A 19,185-nucleotide genomic window follows, 5' to 3' on the forward strand; every position below is an offset into this window, starting at 1 on the left:
GCCAGGCATTATTGGGTTTATACTAGCGGACAGGTGTTATTGATTTGGAGAAGCAAAACCATTTTCGAAGGCGATGTCTTGTTCTAGGGCGGTAGTTAAGATTTTGTGAATTGTCAGAATTAAATATCAACCATTATTTGATTCAAAACAGAATACGGTTGTTGTTTTTTTACGCTTTTTAAAAACTTTTTTTTTTTTTTTTACAATAGCTCAAAGAGTCAATAATGAAATGATATATTGTGCAAAATAAACACATTGTGATGCTATATTTGAAAATTATTTCTTCACCATATACCTCTACCTGCAGGTGCAGTCGGTTATTAAGTGCCATTTTTCTCACTTGAACCCCAAAAAGTATATGCACGTCGTCCCTGCTTCCCACCAATAATAACCAAACAGTTGTTGCGTTAAGAGCTATCAGAACCACGAGAAACCAGTTTGTCGTTGTGGGCTGCAGGGATATCCATATTATGGAAATTTTTCTAATTAAGAGTGATAAAGTTTAGTGTTTCACTTTTGGTTTTGAGCGGAGGAACTGACTCCAAGCGCGTTCACGTCACTTATGTAGGAGCGCGCGCATAGGTTTCGAAGCACTGTTGCGGGCTGGTGACGTCACGGCGACGCGCTGGTGTCAGGCGCGAGTTGAGTCAACATTCAAGGCACGGAGGGAGCACAACACGGCAGACACATCAAGCAGTTAGCAGTCGCAATGGCTTCTGCGAGTGTGGTGGGCCAACACTCGGCCCAGCACAGGCTGGACTCGGAACCTCTGCTTCGAGTCTTCAAACCGGCCGCCGGCAGGAAGAAAATCACCCTTCCAAGGAAGTCTTCCTGGGAGAAAATGATGTTGAGGAGATGCGTATCCGTCACCGCTCCGAACCAAGCCGGGATATGTCATTTGCCTGCAGGACCAGCGGGCGATACGACAGTCGTAACCGGCGGGTGCCGAGGAGCTTCGTCTGCGCCCGCTTCGCCACGTAGCCCGAACCGGGCCGAGCAGCAGGGCGGCGTGCGCTTCGACTGGCGCTCCCCGGCCGGGAGAGTCGCTCACGCCGGGTTCGCGGTCACGGACTGCAACGCAGAGGCTGCGCTCCAGAGCTCTCCAGTCGATGTCACGAACAACGCGTCGCTGTCTGCACGCCACCGGCAGCTTTTACACAGCGGACGGGACCATACCAACAAAGACGTCGCACACCCGAGCTTATTTAGCTCCGTGTCAGCCAGGGACGAGAGCGGTGGTCTTCCTCTGGAGCGCCTCACGCAAGGCAGGACCGGAGTGGTGAGGTTGGCCCGAAACGAGCCACCCCGCAGAGAGGCCTGGGCCATCTTCCCGCGGGGGTCGGAACGCCGGCTGACGGCAGACAAGGGCGCGGGACACCGGTTCGAAGCCAAGGCCGTTACGCAGGACTGGTGCGACGCTTGCAGCCGTCAGATTACCGCACAGGCCCTCGAGTGCCAAAGTGAGTACTACAATGGTCTCGATGTGTGCAGGCTCGTGCAGTACTAGTAGCAAGCGATCGTCAACTAGTGCACAGTTTTGCCACACTATATATAACGAGTAGCGAGGACGTCACTTAACAGTGCGGACAAAGCGCTTCACAGTAGTAACACAGTTACTAGTAGTAGTGAAATTAAATCAGTACCAATAATGTAGTTACTCGTATTTTATACGAGTAACAATTACTAGTAGTAGTGAAATTAGTAACTACTAGTGAAAATACCACTAGTACATGTAATGTACTGATAAGGACAAAGCACTTCATACTACTATTAATGTACTTGTTACTAGTAGTAGTACTGAAGTTACTAGTAGTGAGGACATAAACGTGAGGACAAAGATTTTTATACTAGCAACAATTAGTAGTAGTCAACTTACTACTAGTACTTGTAATGAAGTTACTACTAGTATTGAAGACAAAGAGCTTCATACTAGTAATGTAGTTGCTACTACTACTACTAGTAGTAGTTACTAATAGTGAGGACATACTGAGGACAAAAATTGTACTACTAGTACTGAAATTACTAGTACTGAGGACAAAGAGCTTCATACTAGTAAAGTAGTACTAGTAGTGAATTTACTAGGTTACAAGTAGTGAGGCCACGATTTTCATAATAGTAGCAATTGATGTAGTGAAATCACTAGTAGTGAAGTTTCTACTAGTAACATATAGTTACTACTAAGTGAGAACATACTGAAAACAAAGGTTGTCATACTAATAGTAACATAGTTACTATTATAGTGGTAGGGAAATTACTAGCAACATAGTTATTATAGCGAGGATACACTAGTGAGGACACAGAGCTTAATTATTAGTACATAGACCTTAAAAATCAAATGTATTCTTGGACAGCTGTGCATAATACTAGCAGGTCAAAAGTGGCACTACTAGTAGTGAAAAAACAGAATTAGTAGGACGAAGTCACTCTACTAGCGTGCTGTTCTACTAGTGTGCTGTCTTACTAGTTAGGATAAAGCACACACTTATACATGTCATAGACCTTAAGATACAGATCAAGGATTTTTAATAAATGCTCAGGTGACTCTCCATTTACTAGTAGATAAAAATAGGTGCTAGAAGGTCACAGTTGCTCAAATAGCGTGCCGTAGTCATTCTACTAGTGCGCTGAATTGTATTGCATTTGAGGACAAAGAGCGTACCATCACATAGGCTTATCTGAATATCAAGGATATTGACAAAATGCTCAAACGGCTTTAGTAGTGCGGGGATGAGACAGTCGCTTTACTAGTGTGCCCATTGTTGTTCTACAGGTTAAAAATCAAAAGGCTTTCCATATACTCGTAGGCATTTCAAAATCCTCAAATGTTGCAACGCTAATTGATATTCAATATGCGTGCATTCCAGTATGTGCACTTGCAGCCTCTGATCCCAAAGTAAGGAGCACAAGTAGTCGCTTGTTGTTTTGGTAGCTGACATTTTGCTCCACAGATGCTGCCAAACATTTACCCATGGAAAGCTCATTATCGTGTCCTTCCAGCTTTGCCTCCTTGTTCTGGCTGCCGGATTTACGGCTCTTGTTTAAAGAGAAAAAGAGGGAAAATGGCGGTTTTGTTTTGCCGTCTAACTTGAGTGATGCGTTGTCTTGTGCATTCCAGAATCAACCATTTTAAATGGGGCCTATTTATTTGCAGTCTGGCGAACATGTTGGAAGTGTTGCGATGGGGTCACGTGGTAACTGCTGACATCACAAACACCTGTACCGCCTCGCTCAAGCCAATTGGGTCACCGTGTCTCTATGTCTTTGGACAGACTGTGTCGGTGGAAATGTATGCAAGCCGTGTGTGTCACTAAATTTTACTTGTACAGATTTTTGAAAATATCCCAAAACACTTAACAATTCATATTCCTAACTATACTTTTATTTAAGAGGTTTTTTTTTCCATATCCACATAAGCAGTGTCACAGATATAGGATATGAAAGCAAAAAGTATGCGAGTCAGAAGCGATGCAATGTAGAAGGCAAGCAAAGCCTAGCGAGAGGGTCCGCAGTGCTGCGGGGCTGTCTGATTTAATGTTCCATCAGCAAGTGGCCGCCCAGTCAAGCGAGTGCAGAGATTACTGTCGGTCATGAGTTTCTTCGGAACACACGAAAAAAAAGTTCTAGTTTTAAAATATATATTTAAAATCCCAGCTGCTAAGAATAAACGGCCCACTCTCAAAAACATTAGACGTGGATGTGCAGCCATATGGGGTAACATAAATGTCCACGTTTCTGGATATTTTTGCGGCTTGAGAGAACCAAAATAGAAACTGCCATGCATGCACGCATGATCCACTTTCAACTACACCCATGAAATAACAGGGATAGCGTCGGGAGTTCTTGCGACCCAAAACAATCATTTTGCAAAAAGAGCGTGATGAGTCTTTGTCTTTTGTCCATGTTGTGTCTCCTCGCTCGCCACAATGAAGTCCATAGCTTGTTTTTAACATCAGTTTATACTACGTTTGAAAAGGCAGGGTAGGAGGAAGAGGAGGAGGAGGGGGGGGGGGGGGTTGAGTGGCATCCAGTTCCCTGCTAATCCCTGCTATGTGTCTCCTGCCTGGGATTATGTCTGATGGATGGAGAGACTGGGATTACAGGCATGGCAGACGAGTCAGATGTCACATTTGTATTTAATTAAGCCTTTGAGGGGCACATGCTGTTGTGGCACCATTTAGCACCTGTAAGGTTTAATTAGGTGTTTGTATAGTAAACACGGACAGTACTGCTTATACTGTACGTTGATCAACATTGTATTTTCCTATAATGTTTATTTATAAATCGAATTCCTCCCCAACTCAATTATCCATTCTTTGTCATGGAAGTGTACAAATATGTTGCCAACTACTGCACATTGATAAAATAGCCTTAAATGATCAAAGGCAAAAGTATCATGATGTCATAACGGGTTGAGCAACAGAGGTGGCAAATCCAAGTACAGAAAGTAAGAACCCTGCCACAGTTGGGCTTTAGCCCCTGATGCTAGCTAGCTCTCTAGCAGGTAAATGAGCACCAATGGAGCTAGCTAGTTAGCACCTGGGGCTAAAGCCAAACTGTGGCAGGGTTTCTAACTAAATCTCTAGCAGGTAAACGGCTACCAATGGAGCTAGCTAGCTAGCTAGCACCCGGGGCTAAAGCCAAACTGTGGCAGGGTTTATACTTTCTGGACCTGGATTTGCCACCTCTGTTGAGTAGCTACGGTATCTTTCTGTAGTCACTTATAATATGATGAAAGTCGAGTTGAAGGCAGTTAATCAATGATGTCTGATATTTGTGCAGCACAGAACAGTGGTCCATAAATATTTTTGTGCTCCTGACAGGTGTTAGAGTAGACAATATTAAGTATTGTACTCTTTGCGTGTTCAATTAACTGAATGGTGAGATTCTGTTGAAGGAGTTCCTTTGCAAAGATTTAATTACCAGAAGCTTCTGGTCCACATTGACAAATTCATCCAAGCGATGTCTCTGTTCTGATGTGGCTCCCTCTCTCCAGCTCACATCGTTATTTATTCACAAAAAGGGTTCAAAAAAAGGTCAGCCCACAACACACCTGGTTACAACTGGATACAAGAAAATCCGTTCCCATGGGTATAAATCAGATTAAAAGAATACAATAATAATAAGCCTGACTCCCTTCCCCGGAACCTCCCTCTGATTACGGAATGAATAGACAGACCCGTTGCTCTTTCTCATGAAAGTAACACAGATAAGAATACAGGTCTATTCATACAGCCATACTGAGTTAACTAAATTATAAACGGCTAAAATATAATTTAAAACTAAAAAACAATGTTAATAACTCATCATTCCCTCATTTGAGCTCTTAAGAGCTCAACACATTAAAACATTTTTTTTTTTTCAATGGTTGTGTGATAAAAATAATTATCCTTAAAACATCCCTTTAGCAAAAGAGGAGGTAATTTAGCAATCATATGACATTAAAAAACAATTTGATACATTTAAAAGATTTTTAGTGGAATAAGCATAGCATATGTGAGGCTTAACATAAAATGTTGTTCATTGAAAAGTGTCGCTATGTATCGGCAGACGAATATGTGTTCTTTGAAGCCATCTTGTGATGAAGTTCTTTGAAGGTCTTTTTTTTTTTTAATGAAAAGAGTGTCGCCATAGTTTGTCTCTTCTTTAAGAATTTGGGGTAGACTACCCAAATTCTTCGATTCGTCACCTGGGATTATTCTGCCCAAAATGTGACTGATCAAAGGAATGATTGCCCAAGAAAAGGCACTTGCTCTTGATCCGTTGACTGATGTCCTCAAACGGCAGCTCCGGAACGGCCGCTCCAAAACGATCACTGGGTCAGCTGACGTGGCTCCAGGTCGGAGGTGATAAGATTGATGCTCCAGTTGTGGAATTTCGTCTCTCCTTTCAACCTGAGAGCATCAGTTGATGAGATGGCCGAGCCTGGCACGTCTCTGGAAGCCTTGTAGACCAGATGTGGAATTTTCTCTGTGCAGAGAACTGCACAAGATTTCCTCACCAACCCCCTGGGGCCGTTCTCCTGAGTGCAAAAACTTTTCATTTTTAGTTTCTCATAAACTCACATAAATTTTATTTGGAGGAAAAAACCCTGATAGTTTTTGTTAGTTGGGATTAATAAATGTTATTTGATTAAGATCCGTAGGTCCTGTGCTGTTGGAACAGGAAAATATCTATTTTTGTGACATTAAAATAGAGCCCAGCCCTTGATTGAGTTGAATGACATTCGCTCATTCATTAATATAAGACAGAGCTTATAAATATTTATCTTTCAAATAGGTTTTATTCAATAATAGGTAATTTTTTACCATGACTAAATTTGTTCTAAATTTGCATAACTGTGCCTTTCATATCTCTTATTCTCTTCCCAGAATCCCATGACCGGCCGAATCCTGGCATGCTGGGAAAAACTCACATATATTCATATTATCTATACTCTTTTGCAAACACTGGGCTCCAAACATTACATTTTTCAAATGTGATTCTAAAATAAAAGATATAATATAATATAATTACCTTCATTCGGCGAATATGCATTATTGTCCTTGCTTGCTTCAGACTTACTTTGCGATCGATTTCCTCTGATAGATTTCTTCAAACTGTGGATTATCATTTTCAAACTCATCCTGTCAATTGGAGTGTAGGCCGATACCCCACAACCTTTTTAATTTCGTTTTTAAGTTTGATTTTAATTTTCTAACTCGTCTACATTGGTTAAATTCTTAAACATAAACTCCCTCATTTGACAAAGATCCACTGATTTTTTCAAACACGTCAAGATAAAGGGAGGACAAAATAGAGACCCCATGACTCAAAAGACGTCATAAATAACTCAACCCTCTAAATCAGGCTATGAGATAAACAAAAGAGCTACAAAACACTATAAAACTAAACATAAGCAGATACAACTTAAGACACTAATATATGATGACTTTGGGGCCATAAAAAATAGAGATAACCATATTACTCTAATTCTCCTAGAGTCCCAAAAATTATTTAAACTGCTAATCAACCTCACCTCTTTTACAGATTAGTGGGGCTGAGGATAAAATCTAATCTTTCACATATTAGCGGGGCTCATAAAAAACACAGCACACAAAATATTTCTGGGATTTATAAATCACAGTGCTGTTAAAAAAAAAAAATCTAATTTAGCCATCAAACTCTTAGTTAGTCTTTTACTCGTTACTACTTATTCTATTCTATTATTTATTTTATACTATAGCTGCAGCTGGACGAAGTCCAAAAAAGTTCCTCGCGGGGAAAATAAAAATATATCATATCATAACATATTAATAAAATTCCCATTGTACCAATTCAGAAACTGATTCTCCCAAAAATATAGGCAAAAATTTAGTAGGCTATAGATTGAAATAAATTTTCTCAATCCCTCATTTCAAATTTACATATGTCGTTTTCAATTTTCTGAAATATCTTGCTATAGATCACAGTTCCCCACTCAATACATTAAAATGCCTTGCATATCACCATGTAGCATTTTACTGAATGGATCACATCTCATTCCGACCACCAACTTTCTTTGTCCAGACCCCCAGCAAAAGGCAGGACGGCAGCTGTTGTCAATGTTCAGTCCTGGCCAGCATGGCGGCTGTTGTGGCAGCAATGTTCAAAGCAGGCATTTAGATTTCCTCTGGATGCAAAACAGCCATAGGGGAGAAGTCACTAGAATGAGGCGTATACACAGTCACTGGGCATTGAGGAATTTGAACATCATGTTTTTCTTAGGCACAGGACGAGAAGACTGTTGCTCTGCGGCTCTTGACCTTTGACCTCTGCCACATCCATTCAGACGCTGTCTGCAATGTGGATCCGATGACACACAGTCTTTCTGAGAGCTCACCTGATCAAAAAATGCACATTATGATACAATGCTTTAAAAATGCCAGACTGAGGATATGGGATCATAGCAAGACAGTTCACTCCCTGCTTTCTCAAAAATGTTTCGTAAAAAACACAGCCTCTTTATTCATTTCTCTTTTTTTTTTTTTTTCATTACCCCTTCAAATAGCTACTAGCCATACAACGTATCAGCAGCTGGGGCGCATCCCGTTCGCAGTTTGTAATCAGTGAAGGCCATCAAACCCTCATCTGCCTTGGAACTCAAACATCAGTTTCTGAAATGACACACTCAGAGAAAAAACAAATATTAAAAATCATTATCAACATGTCAATTTCATAACTCCTTACTCAACTATCTTACTTCCAGCCACAGCTATAAAGATGTAGGCATAATTATATCAACTCTCAAACAAAATGCCATTATTTTATCATTACTCTTTATTCATTTGTCCCGAAAAGGGAAAGTTAACAAATTAACCATCGTCATCAATCATTAAAATATAAAGATTTATTAGCTTTTTTCAAAAACTCAACAATATCTTTCAAATACTATTACTTATTTTATATTGTTTATCATTCCTCTCTTACCATTTTGACAAAAAAAGAGTCCCATTACGAGGACACATTATGCTCACAGCGCACAGCTCAGCCCCCACCTTTTTTTCTAACCTAGAAACGGGGGAAGGGGGGGGGGGGGAGGAATCTTAACATTATAAATCGCAAAACCTATTTTATCATATTCCCATTAATAAAACAAACGCCACTATCACAACAGTATCATCTCACACAAAACAACACCAAACTTAGTTAAAATATTAAAGAAAAACAAACAAAATCCCCATATGCACACTTCTCACTTACAAACCCCCACCTTTTTTTTAGAAGCTAGGTCACACACTCAAATGCATACGCACACACTCTTCAGTCATTATAAAATAAAAATAAAAAATAAACGGTGTTATTCCTTCAATTCGTTGTCTACAAATCTTATAGCATTTAAACTGCAGTTTTATACGGTGATTTCAATAAACTGGTAACTTTGAACAACCCATCCGTAAACTGCTCCACAAATGCTGGAGTCATTTTAGCATCAAATTCAGCCTTTTTCCATTACCAACAAAGAAAATACAAAAGTCTGACATACCATTTTGTCCAGCGAAAGCTTTGTATACAATCGATCCATAGTTCGTTTTTTCATTGTTCATCGACGCTTTTATTTTTCGCTGAACCGGAAGCGCATTCAGGACAAACCATTCTGTATCCGGGTCGAAATCGCCTCCATTTTTGTTTGTAGTTTTTATGTTTAGTTCCGGATTCAATACAGTGACGTCTCACTTTCAATATTAATAGTTCAATATGTTAACACATATGGCCACACACAGACACACATAAGAATCACGTGACCTCTCGTTTATACACAGCGGTTACCCAATCCCGCTGAGCTAAACTGTTCTCCCTTTATTGCAAAATTTCTGCAAGGCGCTTTATTAAATAATGAAATTTATCACGTGCTAACGAACTCAACCGTGGAACAAAAGAAATTCAAACGGGAATCCTGACCTCAAACCACAATAAAAGCGCCAAAAAAATAAAAGTTACACGTAATCTCTCGATTGCAAATACAGTAACACAAATCCAATTATTACTGTAATCAACCTGGACCCTCAATACTGTTCAATTTCAAACAGGCGCTTTTTCAAACAAAAAAAATATTACGTGTTTAGGACGTTTCACACCAAGAGCCATGAACAATTATGTTACTTAGTCCTCAAATCGGCCAAAAACTGCCAAAGCAGAAGCGCAATACTATAATCTACAGGCTGCACTTCAATGCACCGCCTCACGACGTGTGTAGTTCAATATCGTCGGAATTATCACAACTCACAACATCAAACTACAACTCGTTCACACAGATCTCTTTTAAAATTTAGATAATTTGCAAGACGAAAAAACCAGCTGCAGCGGACCAGACAGACAAAATTTCTTCTACGTGGATAAAGATCTCCACTTACCGGAATTAATATGGCGCCAGAAATTCCGCCCGTCAGGGAACGCCGCAGCCTGCTCAATCGTCAACAACACCATCCGTTTGGTTCAACGGAGGAGACCATTCGTTATAATTCAGCGTCGGCGGTCACCATTTGTTAGAGTAGACAATATTAAGTATTGTACTCTTTGCGTGTTCAATTAACTGAATGGTGAGATTCTGTTGAAGGAGTTCCTTTGCAAAGATTTAATTACCAGAAGCTTCTGGTCCACATTGACAAATTCATCCAAGCGATGTCTCTGTTCTGATGTGGCTCCCTCTCTCCAGCTCACATCGTTATTTATTCACAAAAAGGGTTCAAAAAAAGGTCAGCCCACAACACACCTGGTTACAACTGGATACAAGAAAATCCGTTCCCATGGGTATAAATCAGATTAAAAGAATACAATAATAATAAGCCTGACTCCCTTCCCCGGAACCTCCCTCTGATTACGGAATGAATAGACAGACCCGTTGCTCTTTCTCATGAAAGTAACACAGATAAGAATACAGGTCTATTCATACAGCCATACTGAGTTAACTAAATTATAAACGGCTAAAATATAATTTAAAACTAAAAAACAATGTTAATAACTCATCACAGGTTTCACCCAAAGACATATTTTGACGGACCGGCATAGCAACAAATGAAAACGAATGATTAAAAGTACAACTATTAAAGTACAGATCACACTGATGCGGCGAATGTTGATTTCTCGTCAGGGTTTCGTTCAAGGTTGCAACGTTTGCCAAATATGTTAATGTTTTTTCTTATCGCAAGGAAATTTTGAACATGTTAAAATTTTCCTTTCAACAAGAAAACCCATTAAAACTGTTGGCGAACGTTGAGCGACCTTGAACATGTTGCGACACTGTTGTAAAGTGTCGTGATCGTGGTGCGTGTTGTGATAAAGTTGTCACAAAGTTGCTGCACGCACATTAATGGGCATAACATTTTCGGGATGAAGCTTCATTTCACGCCACTGCCCCCTTTCCTCGCCACAAGTTCCTTCGTCCCACTGCTATTCATATCTTAAGACTGGCTAGCTGAAGCTAGCAAAGCTAACTGCTATTGTGCTATTCAGCTTCCATTGTTCTGTCTTTTTCAAACCATTGACATTTGAGAATGAAAAGAGAAAGGAAGAAGAAAATGTGCTAACAATTCCTATGAAGTCCAGAAATTAGTCCTACACGTGTTGAATCATGGTGTACATTTCCGAAACTGTGTTCTCTATGAAGCACCTGAAGTAATCTTGATGTAGTCTTCATTTTTTGAGTCCATCTCTTCCTTGGTCTCTCCTGGTCTACACAGTAAAAGCCTTGTTTTGGTCAAGTCTCTCATCTGTTCCACATTGCTTCTCCACAATGCGCCATTCACCGTGGACGAAACCCCCAAACGAAGCATGTGCTCAATGGCTCAAAAACTTCCTGTCCCAATGCAGCTTTGCCAGGCGAGTGATGAATGTCCTTTTTAAAAACATTCCGCCAGAATTGACCCGTCTTCCGTAAGAAAGAAAATACCGAACGTGGATGAAAAACTATCATCCTTCAACTGCCTCCATTAAACATCTGTTATGGTTCATGTGTGTCTGTTCTCCCAATACTAAACAGTACGTGGGAGGAGTTTCCATCATGCAGTAGAGTTTTTATTTGTATTCACAACTGCAATGACAAGTTGACGTTAGGAGATGAACGATACGTTACGAGCATAGAGACCTTGTTGCCACCGTGCTCTGCACACTGGTAAGACGTTCAGGCGTTCTATATTTAGATTGCCCTTGGTGGTTGGATAGTGGGACTGCGGAAGGACAAAGCAAAAGCACTCCTCAGAAAATCCTACCTTAAGGCTTTGTGATTATAATAAACAGTGAGAGCACAGGTGAAATTAACATATGGTGGAACCTGTAGCGCGGCGACTCCCAACCACTCTGTTCAGTTGTGCTATCATTGATTGAGTAATCAATGGAATAATCAATAGGGTAATCAATTTGAGAAATATTAGTTTGTGACTGCCCTTAATTAAACAGACCTCGATTTCACACAAAGTAAATCTGTGTGGAAAAAAAAAAATACTTTTATTTCGGAGTGTAACTAAAAACAATTTGACCTGGAAAAAGTTTAAAAAAAATTAAACATGAAAGTGCATAAAGTCGAACTGAATCGTTCCACTTTGAAATATATCGAGAACCTTATCAATTATTATATATATATATATTGAATTGTCTTGCGGAGAAATGCACACCCCTACTTTCAGTATATATTTTGTGACATTTGCAATGAGATTTTTTTGGGGTGTAAAATATATAATTTGGCTCAGTAAAAGTTGGAACTTGGCAACAGCTGCTCTAAACCTTTCTTTAAGTGTACAGTTAATGTTTTGAGTATTCATTTTCATATATATTAGTTTAACCGAAACATTTAAGTTTATTTTTGCCCCAAAATGGTTATACTCAGTTTTTCAATCTTAGACATTCCTCTTAGAAGTAGCACTTGTAATACTTGTAGTATTAGTATTAGTAGTACTTGTAGTACTTCTAGTAGTAGTAGTAGTACGAGGGTCATTCAATAAATAATGAATAAATAATAATAATAAAAAAGTTAGCTTCTATCTGTATTAAAAGTCCTTATGCCGAAAAATTCACCTTATTTATTGATTGACCCTCATACATGTACTTGTAGAAATATTTGTAGTACCTGTAGTAGTAGCAGTAGTACTTGTTGTACTTATACTACCAGGTTAAGACTGTACCAATCGATTGGCCAGGATCGGTATTTGACATATGTTCCTTAATTTTGGATCGGTGATCGGCCAATCCCTTAAAATAGAAGTGACCTATAAATCTTCAGCTGATCTCATCTCCCGCCACAGAGGTCTGAAAGTCAGCCACTGTCCTCTTTTGCTGTGAGACGACTAATAGGAGTTTCAATTTTCAATTGAGAGAACTCCTTCATGTGCAGTTCAAACAACCCGTTTGTAATGCTTCACATGTATTTTCCAATGTTTTAGATTGGAAAATTGAAGATGTATGCCAGGATGGCCAGGTCAGACTTTTTAAAGATTGGGGATCGGCGATAGGCCAGAAAATAGTGAACTATGCACGCCTTTGCAGCGTAAACCCTTCTGTTAGCTTTTAGGGCTTGCTTGTTAATAACCAGACACACTAAAAAACCAGCAAGAAAAAGGCTAGAGACGATTCATCTTTTGTCACCGATGGATCAGTGCAAATGGATCTCATTGCAAATAGGGGACGAGAGTGTCATTCAAGCTCAATCTTGTGTAAGGTGAAAGCGTCTGTTGTACAATGACGCTGTCATCGCATGCGGGGGTCTCTGTCTCTTTAAGCCAGCCGCACAGCACTGCAGAGTGTGGGTGCTGCAGTACAGACCGGCAGAGAGCGAGAGAAGCGTTGATATCGCAGCAATCGGGACCATGGAGGGAAAAGTAGCACCTCGGGGCTCGGTGGTCCGAGCAAAGTGAGAGGCAACAGAGCATTAGCGGGGTGAGGAGGACCGGCGGAGGGGTGGCAGAGCGAGCGCAGAAGGGGCTCTTGGTTCGAAGCGTGGCACCGGTGGCAGAGTGGCTGCGCTGGGATGGCAGAGGGGGGCCATGGGGGGGCTGGCGTTGGGGCAGCCCTCTGGGGGACAGGAGCAGGCGGGGGCAGCAGAGAAGGGCCAGCGAGGGTTACGGGACCATGCCCTCCAGATGGTGCCACCATGCTCCGCCCATGGCACAGATAGCACCTGGGCATGACGGAGGGGGGAGCAGGGTGGGGGGCAGAACATTCTTAGGTCAGGTGTCTCTTCGTCTGGACGAGGCGCGGGGGGACTCGGAGGGGGAAGTCGGCGGCGCCTGTTTCGGGCAGGTGTCGCGCCGGCTGGGACGACTTCTGAAGAGGCTGCCCAAGTCTCGATCGTGGAGCGACGGGCTGAGGATCCTTCGGAGATCCGCCTCCAACGGGTCGCTGCTCCCCACCTCAGGTAGGACCACAAGAGTGGAGCTCAGGTAGAAGCAGCAGAAAACTTGTCGGTATTTGTTTCCCAACGGCGGAAAGTGATGAGTGGACACTTTTTTGTCTGTGTGGCTGCGGGCCAAAGTATTTGGACCCTCTGTGCATGTCGGTCTATCTGTGGATTTGCTACTGTTCTGCTCACTTTCTGAGCACCGTCATGTGTGAACAGCCTGCACAAAGAGGACAGATGTGCTGGCATCAGCAGAATTGTCCAGTCCACAGAACAAATAAATGCAGACAGACCTGCAATCAACACAGACCGAGAACGCATGCTAACTACGTCTGGAAAATCCAATGAAACTATTGACTTTCATATTTGTAGCAGGATGCCTGCTTGCATGCCATCGATCTTTCCCCTTGTTTCCCAATCCAGCTCAACAACTAATGTAGCTTGGGACAGCAGATTGATGAATGCCTCATGTAACTCAAAGCACACACAAAAAAAAAATGCTGGTCACTGCAGATTTATTGGTTGGCTTCCAATGCAGGAGTTAAAAACAAGCACACTTGTGTGTTTTTGAGTGTCCCTCGCCCACTCCCAGCTGTGCAAACGGGACTCACCTAAGTGATGTCACGCTGCATCCACAAAAGGCTTTAGAAAGAGGATCAATAGCACAAGCTACCGCAGGAAGATAATGGATATTTTTAGATGGCGCTCCCAGTAAGGAAACCCAGTTCATCGGCGCTCCCTCCTTCTTGAGCTATCCTATAATTATCTTCTGTCACACGCACATACACACACACAATCTTGCTTGGTTCTACTTTAGGGAAATTCTCTAAAATGCTACGATTGAAGTTGGTGACTTTTGTGGTCAGGCATTATGACTTGGCAGAAATATCTGCTGGGTTGCCATAGAGATGGCTAAGTTTATACCGTCATGTGATACTGAGTTTAATAAACAAGTCTAGAATAAACATTTAAAAAAAAGTACCGGTCGGTTGATGGAGCTATAATAAAACGTGGTTATAGGCAAAGCGGCAGGCTTTGAAGCTAACGTGACATAGTTGCCAAACCGTGTAATTATAAGGATGGTGTCGCCGCATGAAGCATTGGCCTACATGACTTTTCCCCATAGACTTTCCATCTGTAACTCAGATAACTGGTTGAAAGGATTGTGTCTACCCCTCGGGGAGCTGAAAGGAGTTAAAACTGTTTTTTTATCTCCGTGAATTGCTGAACTTTGATCTCTGATTTAACTTGTAGAGATAAGTTAACTTGGCATTAACTAATAACTTTTAAACCTTGAAACCTGAAGTTATACTTAGTCTCAAGCTTATGTTTTATCTTAAAAGTTGCCACTTGCTAATACTACATTTGTTTACCCGACTGTTGGGGTACAACAAGTGATACTTTACCTAAAGGGTGGAGCTGATTGGCTGACAGAATTTGAAAGGGATTCAATCTGTGGTCATGTCCCGCTATAGATGTCACCAGCCCACCCACACACTCTGCATTGGAAACACAGGCCAGATGAGGGTTTACAGTTCCAAAGTGTACTGCAGATGACGTGAACTGACTGGTAGAAACTTTTGCATCCAAGGAACCTTTTGTTTTTATAACCGACAAAAAATGTTGCTTAGGAACAATTTGGAGGGTTAAAACTGAAAATTGATAGTCTGTCTGAAAGAGGAAGACATTCTTAGTGTTCAGTGTGCGTGTTTGTGCTACATAAATAATATGTCGTAACTGAGTCAATTTACTTTACCGCACTCGTTACATACATTGACTTTAAACTCATGTATGCCTCAAGGATGTTCCAAAGATAATTTTGGATAAGCCTCAGAAAACAATCAGTTAGTGCACATGCCCATATGATTCTCTAACTAATAGTGATGTAACGATATCCAAACATCACGATACGATAGATATCACATTATGAACCTCACGATACGATAATTATCGCGATTTGGTGGAGATGTTGGTGATATTACAAAAAGAAGCTAATGATACGCTATAAAACTCATATTTGGAAAAAAGGACAATATTGTGTTTTTATTATATATAATAACAAGCGTGACAAAGAAATAGGCTTGGCCATGCCACGTCATGCCATGTCACGTATTGTCGTGCTCATATTGGCTTAGCGGCGCAAAGTATCATGGTCTATGTAATTCAAAATGCTGTGTTCAGCTGAAGCAGGCGAAAAGTAATGTTTTTCGACGGAGATGTTGTAAAATATTTGCTGGTATGACTGATTTACGGGAGTGAAAACTGCCACAGTGGCCAAAACATTCCTAATTCAAATTAAACTGCGCTATTGAATTAACCACCAGAGGGTGTTAAAACTGCACAAATGGAATACAATTGTTTTTTTAATATTGTGACATGATGGCGACAATATTGTGGCAATTTTAATATTGCGATATCACAATATTGCCAATATTGTTAGATCCCTACTAACTAATGGGCCGGAATACAGGTCCAGGTCACTTTTACAGGTCCTTATGAAAGTGGATCATGTCTTTTAATTGACGTACGTAAACTAGGTGATTGTTAGTCAAATATATAAATAGTGTGACATCTATGAGCTGTTTCAATTGAACAAAAAAAAATGCACTACAGTCTCGATTAACGTACTCGTCACGAAAGCTTTTCATGATGTCTGAATTTACACCGTGAAATGAACCCCAAAAGTCGTGGTGTGACGAGCGCCCGCCCACCCCCATGAAAGCACCACTTTGAGCCTTCAGCTGCATCCATTGGCAGCTCAGGCAGCAAAAATCCTTTCCCAAACAAACACAATTAAATTCTGCTCTTGTTTGCTCGCTGAAGTCTACATCTGTTGGCAGACATATGGCGGCATCGACAGGGAGGAAGATGATGCAATCAGGAAGCTGAAGAGCATCAGTAAAATATAGAATGTCACGTCCACAGACAGTGGAGACTTTGTTACCTCACGCTTGGTAGGTGAGTGCTTATTAAGACAGCAAGCAACAATGTGTAAGTGCATCAGTTTAATTCCTTGTGATGTTGTAAAAGGATGGAATGCATTAGCTGCGCCGAGAATATGGATAGCTCTTCTAAATGAGCTATGATAGGATGATGGGATCAGACTGGCTAAAAGCTGCTCTTAATTCCTTCATAAGACCCCTTTTGGGTTCATTAGTTACGGCGTTAATAGCATCGCTCCTGATTTCGAGTTGCCGAACCTCGGATTTACCCCTCCCTCCTCACCCAGATATGGTGAAACAACAACGCATCATGTCGCTATCTGGTATCATACAGACATCCTCCGTGACCCCAAGAAGCGGGCTAATCTCCATCTTTCCCCTCCCGTATGTGTCCCACACCTACTGTCTGTACTGTTTATATATCAAAAATATATATAACAGCAGTTATCCCCAGTCTTTCCGTCCCTGCTTCTTAAACACGCCATCTCACATTACGGAAGATTTGGCTGATGGGAAAACATTCCGACTCCTCAGGCTTCCAAAGGAACTATGAGAGCGGAGAGTTTGTGAAATCAGAGATATGTATGTCTTGAAATGTTCCACTTAGACATCCATAGAGACAAGCTGAGTGCAGTTTACACACACGTGCATACAGTATATACATGCACATTGGGTGTATTATAAACTATTTCAAATTTGTCTGAAAACTTGATTTCTACCGGTGTTCCTCATGGTTCCGTTCTAGGGCCTCATTTGTTCCTAATTGACTTTCTTCCCTTTGTCAGTATTCTTCGTAAATTCAAAATCTGTAAATAAAATGTCCTTGCTGACACCCAGCTCTATCATTCCTCCGCCTTCCCAACTCGCGTTTATTTACCAAATCCTGGTCCTCGCACAAATTGTCAGTGATGAAATTAGAAGGTTTCTTGATACCGTAGTACAAAATACACCCTTTGTGTGTCATCCTCAACAGCACATGCTTTTCTGGTCTTGTAAATATCATATCTGTATACTTCATCTTCCATCTGCCGAACAGTAGTCACCCACGTACTTCCCCTCACACCACCCACAGTCCTCGTTCACTCCCTCGTCACATCCGGAGTCGATCATGGAAATTGTCTGCTTCTTGGTCTCCCACACAAAGTATTCCATAACATATACAGTATATTATAATTCTGCATCTTACATTATCACAAGGAACTGCATATCATCTTCTGACACTTCATCCTTAAAGTTATTTGTTCAAAGATTTTTAAATGCCACAGATTTTATTTGATTGATTTATTGGTCAAGAAATGTTGAATGTTTTGCAGTTTTTAGATCAGAATCAGGAAAGAGTTCTGGGAAGGAGACTAGTTTCAGGTATGCACCCGAGGGACTTACTGTAATGTAATGTGGTCAATTCATATTTTGTTAATGTATAGCATGATGCTTTCGTTATTCCGCTTCTCTAACGAGGCTTAGTAAAGTACTTAATTACAGCACATTATTACTGTGTTTGTTACTACAGCTGTTTCTTGGGATCTTGTTAGATTGCGCAGGTAATGTTGTGACCCCGACACAACCTCGTCTCATTGTGTTGCCTTTTTCTTTCATTGTCAATCTACATCATCACTTCTCTCTGTCTGGAGACTCGGTCCATTTAGAAGTGGTCTGACTGGAGCGATCGGAGGGATGTGTGTGTGTGGTGGCGTAGATGGTGGTGGTTGGGGGCATTGGGGTCAGCGTAATATAGTCACTAACAACATTGGCATGACCCATCCATATTGTATATCCTACATATAAAAACTAACTAATGATGAAAAGTGACACTTATTTGGATTTTATCCTGTCAATATGATTGCAGGAAAATCCACGCTGAAATATTAGTGACATAATGAAGAGTTGCGTGGGGGGGAAAAAAGTGGACATGAAACTGAAACTTGACTCCAGTGTGGTTGAGCAGAACTGGTCTTTTCTCATCTGAATGTCAGGTTTCTTTGTTTGCATAACAACAGAACTTTCCCCCAGAAATCCCTCACAGAGTTCTCACACTACAAAAAAAACAACAACACTCTGTCAAAGACATGACACAGTGGGAACAAACAAAATTGTCAACACGCCTCACTGACCTTTGCAGACATGTGGGTGCATTAACATTCTCAAAGGCTGAACTACACCCGCTGTGTATGCACATAACAAAGTGGATCAATTCAAACTGCATACACTACACTAATACAAGTATCATAGCCCCTGAAACATATTGATGTTATCACCAGATAATTATTTTGTCGTTGTTTTGGATTTGTGCGTGTTTATTGCAGGGGGTCTGCAACCTGCGACGCTAGGGCCACATGTGACTCTTTAGTCCCTCTCCTGGGGCTCCCTGTGGATCTCTAACATTTTGTGGATATTATATAT

General features: G+C 41.1%; 1 protein-coding gene across 1 annotated transcript in view; it reads left to right on the top strand.

Annotated features, from left to right (window-relative positions):
* Positions 1 to 636: 636 nt before the first annotated feature.
* rassf5 (Ras association domain family member 5) overlaps positions 637 to 19,185 on the top strand; it is a 40,839-nt gene continuing 22,290 nt past the window's right edge. The window contains exon 1 of the mRNA XM_086087557.1: positions 637 to 1,460. Within this exon, the coding sequence (XP_085943683.1) occupies positions 710 to 1,460 (751 nt within the window). The 5' untranslated portion in view covers positions 637 to 709. The remainder of the gene's footprint in view (positions 1,461 to 19,185) is intronic.

Source organism: Leptonotus elevatus, chromosome 10, assembly GCF_054856555.1.
Source record: "Leptonotus elevatus isolate MCC_2025b chromosome 10, RoL_Lele_1.0, whole genome shotgun sequence".
In the NCBI taxonomy this organism is placed as follows: domain Eukaryota; kingdom Metazoa; phylum Chordata; class Actinopteri; order Syngnathiformes; family Syngnathidae; genus Leptonotus; species Leptonotus elevatus.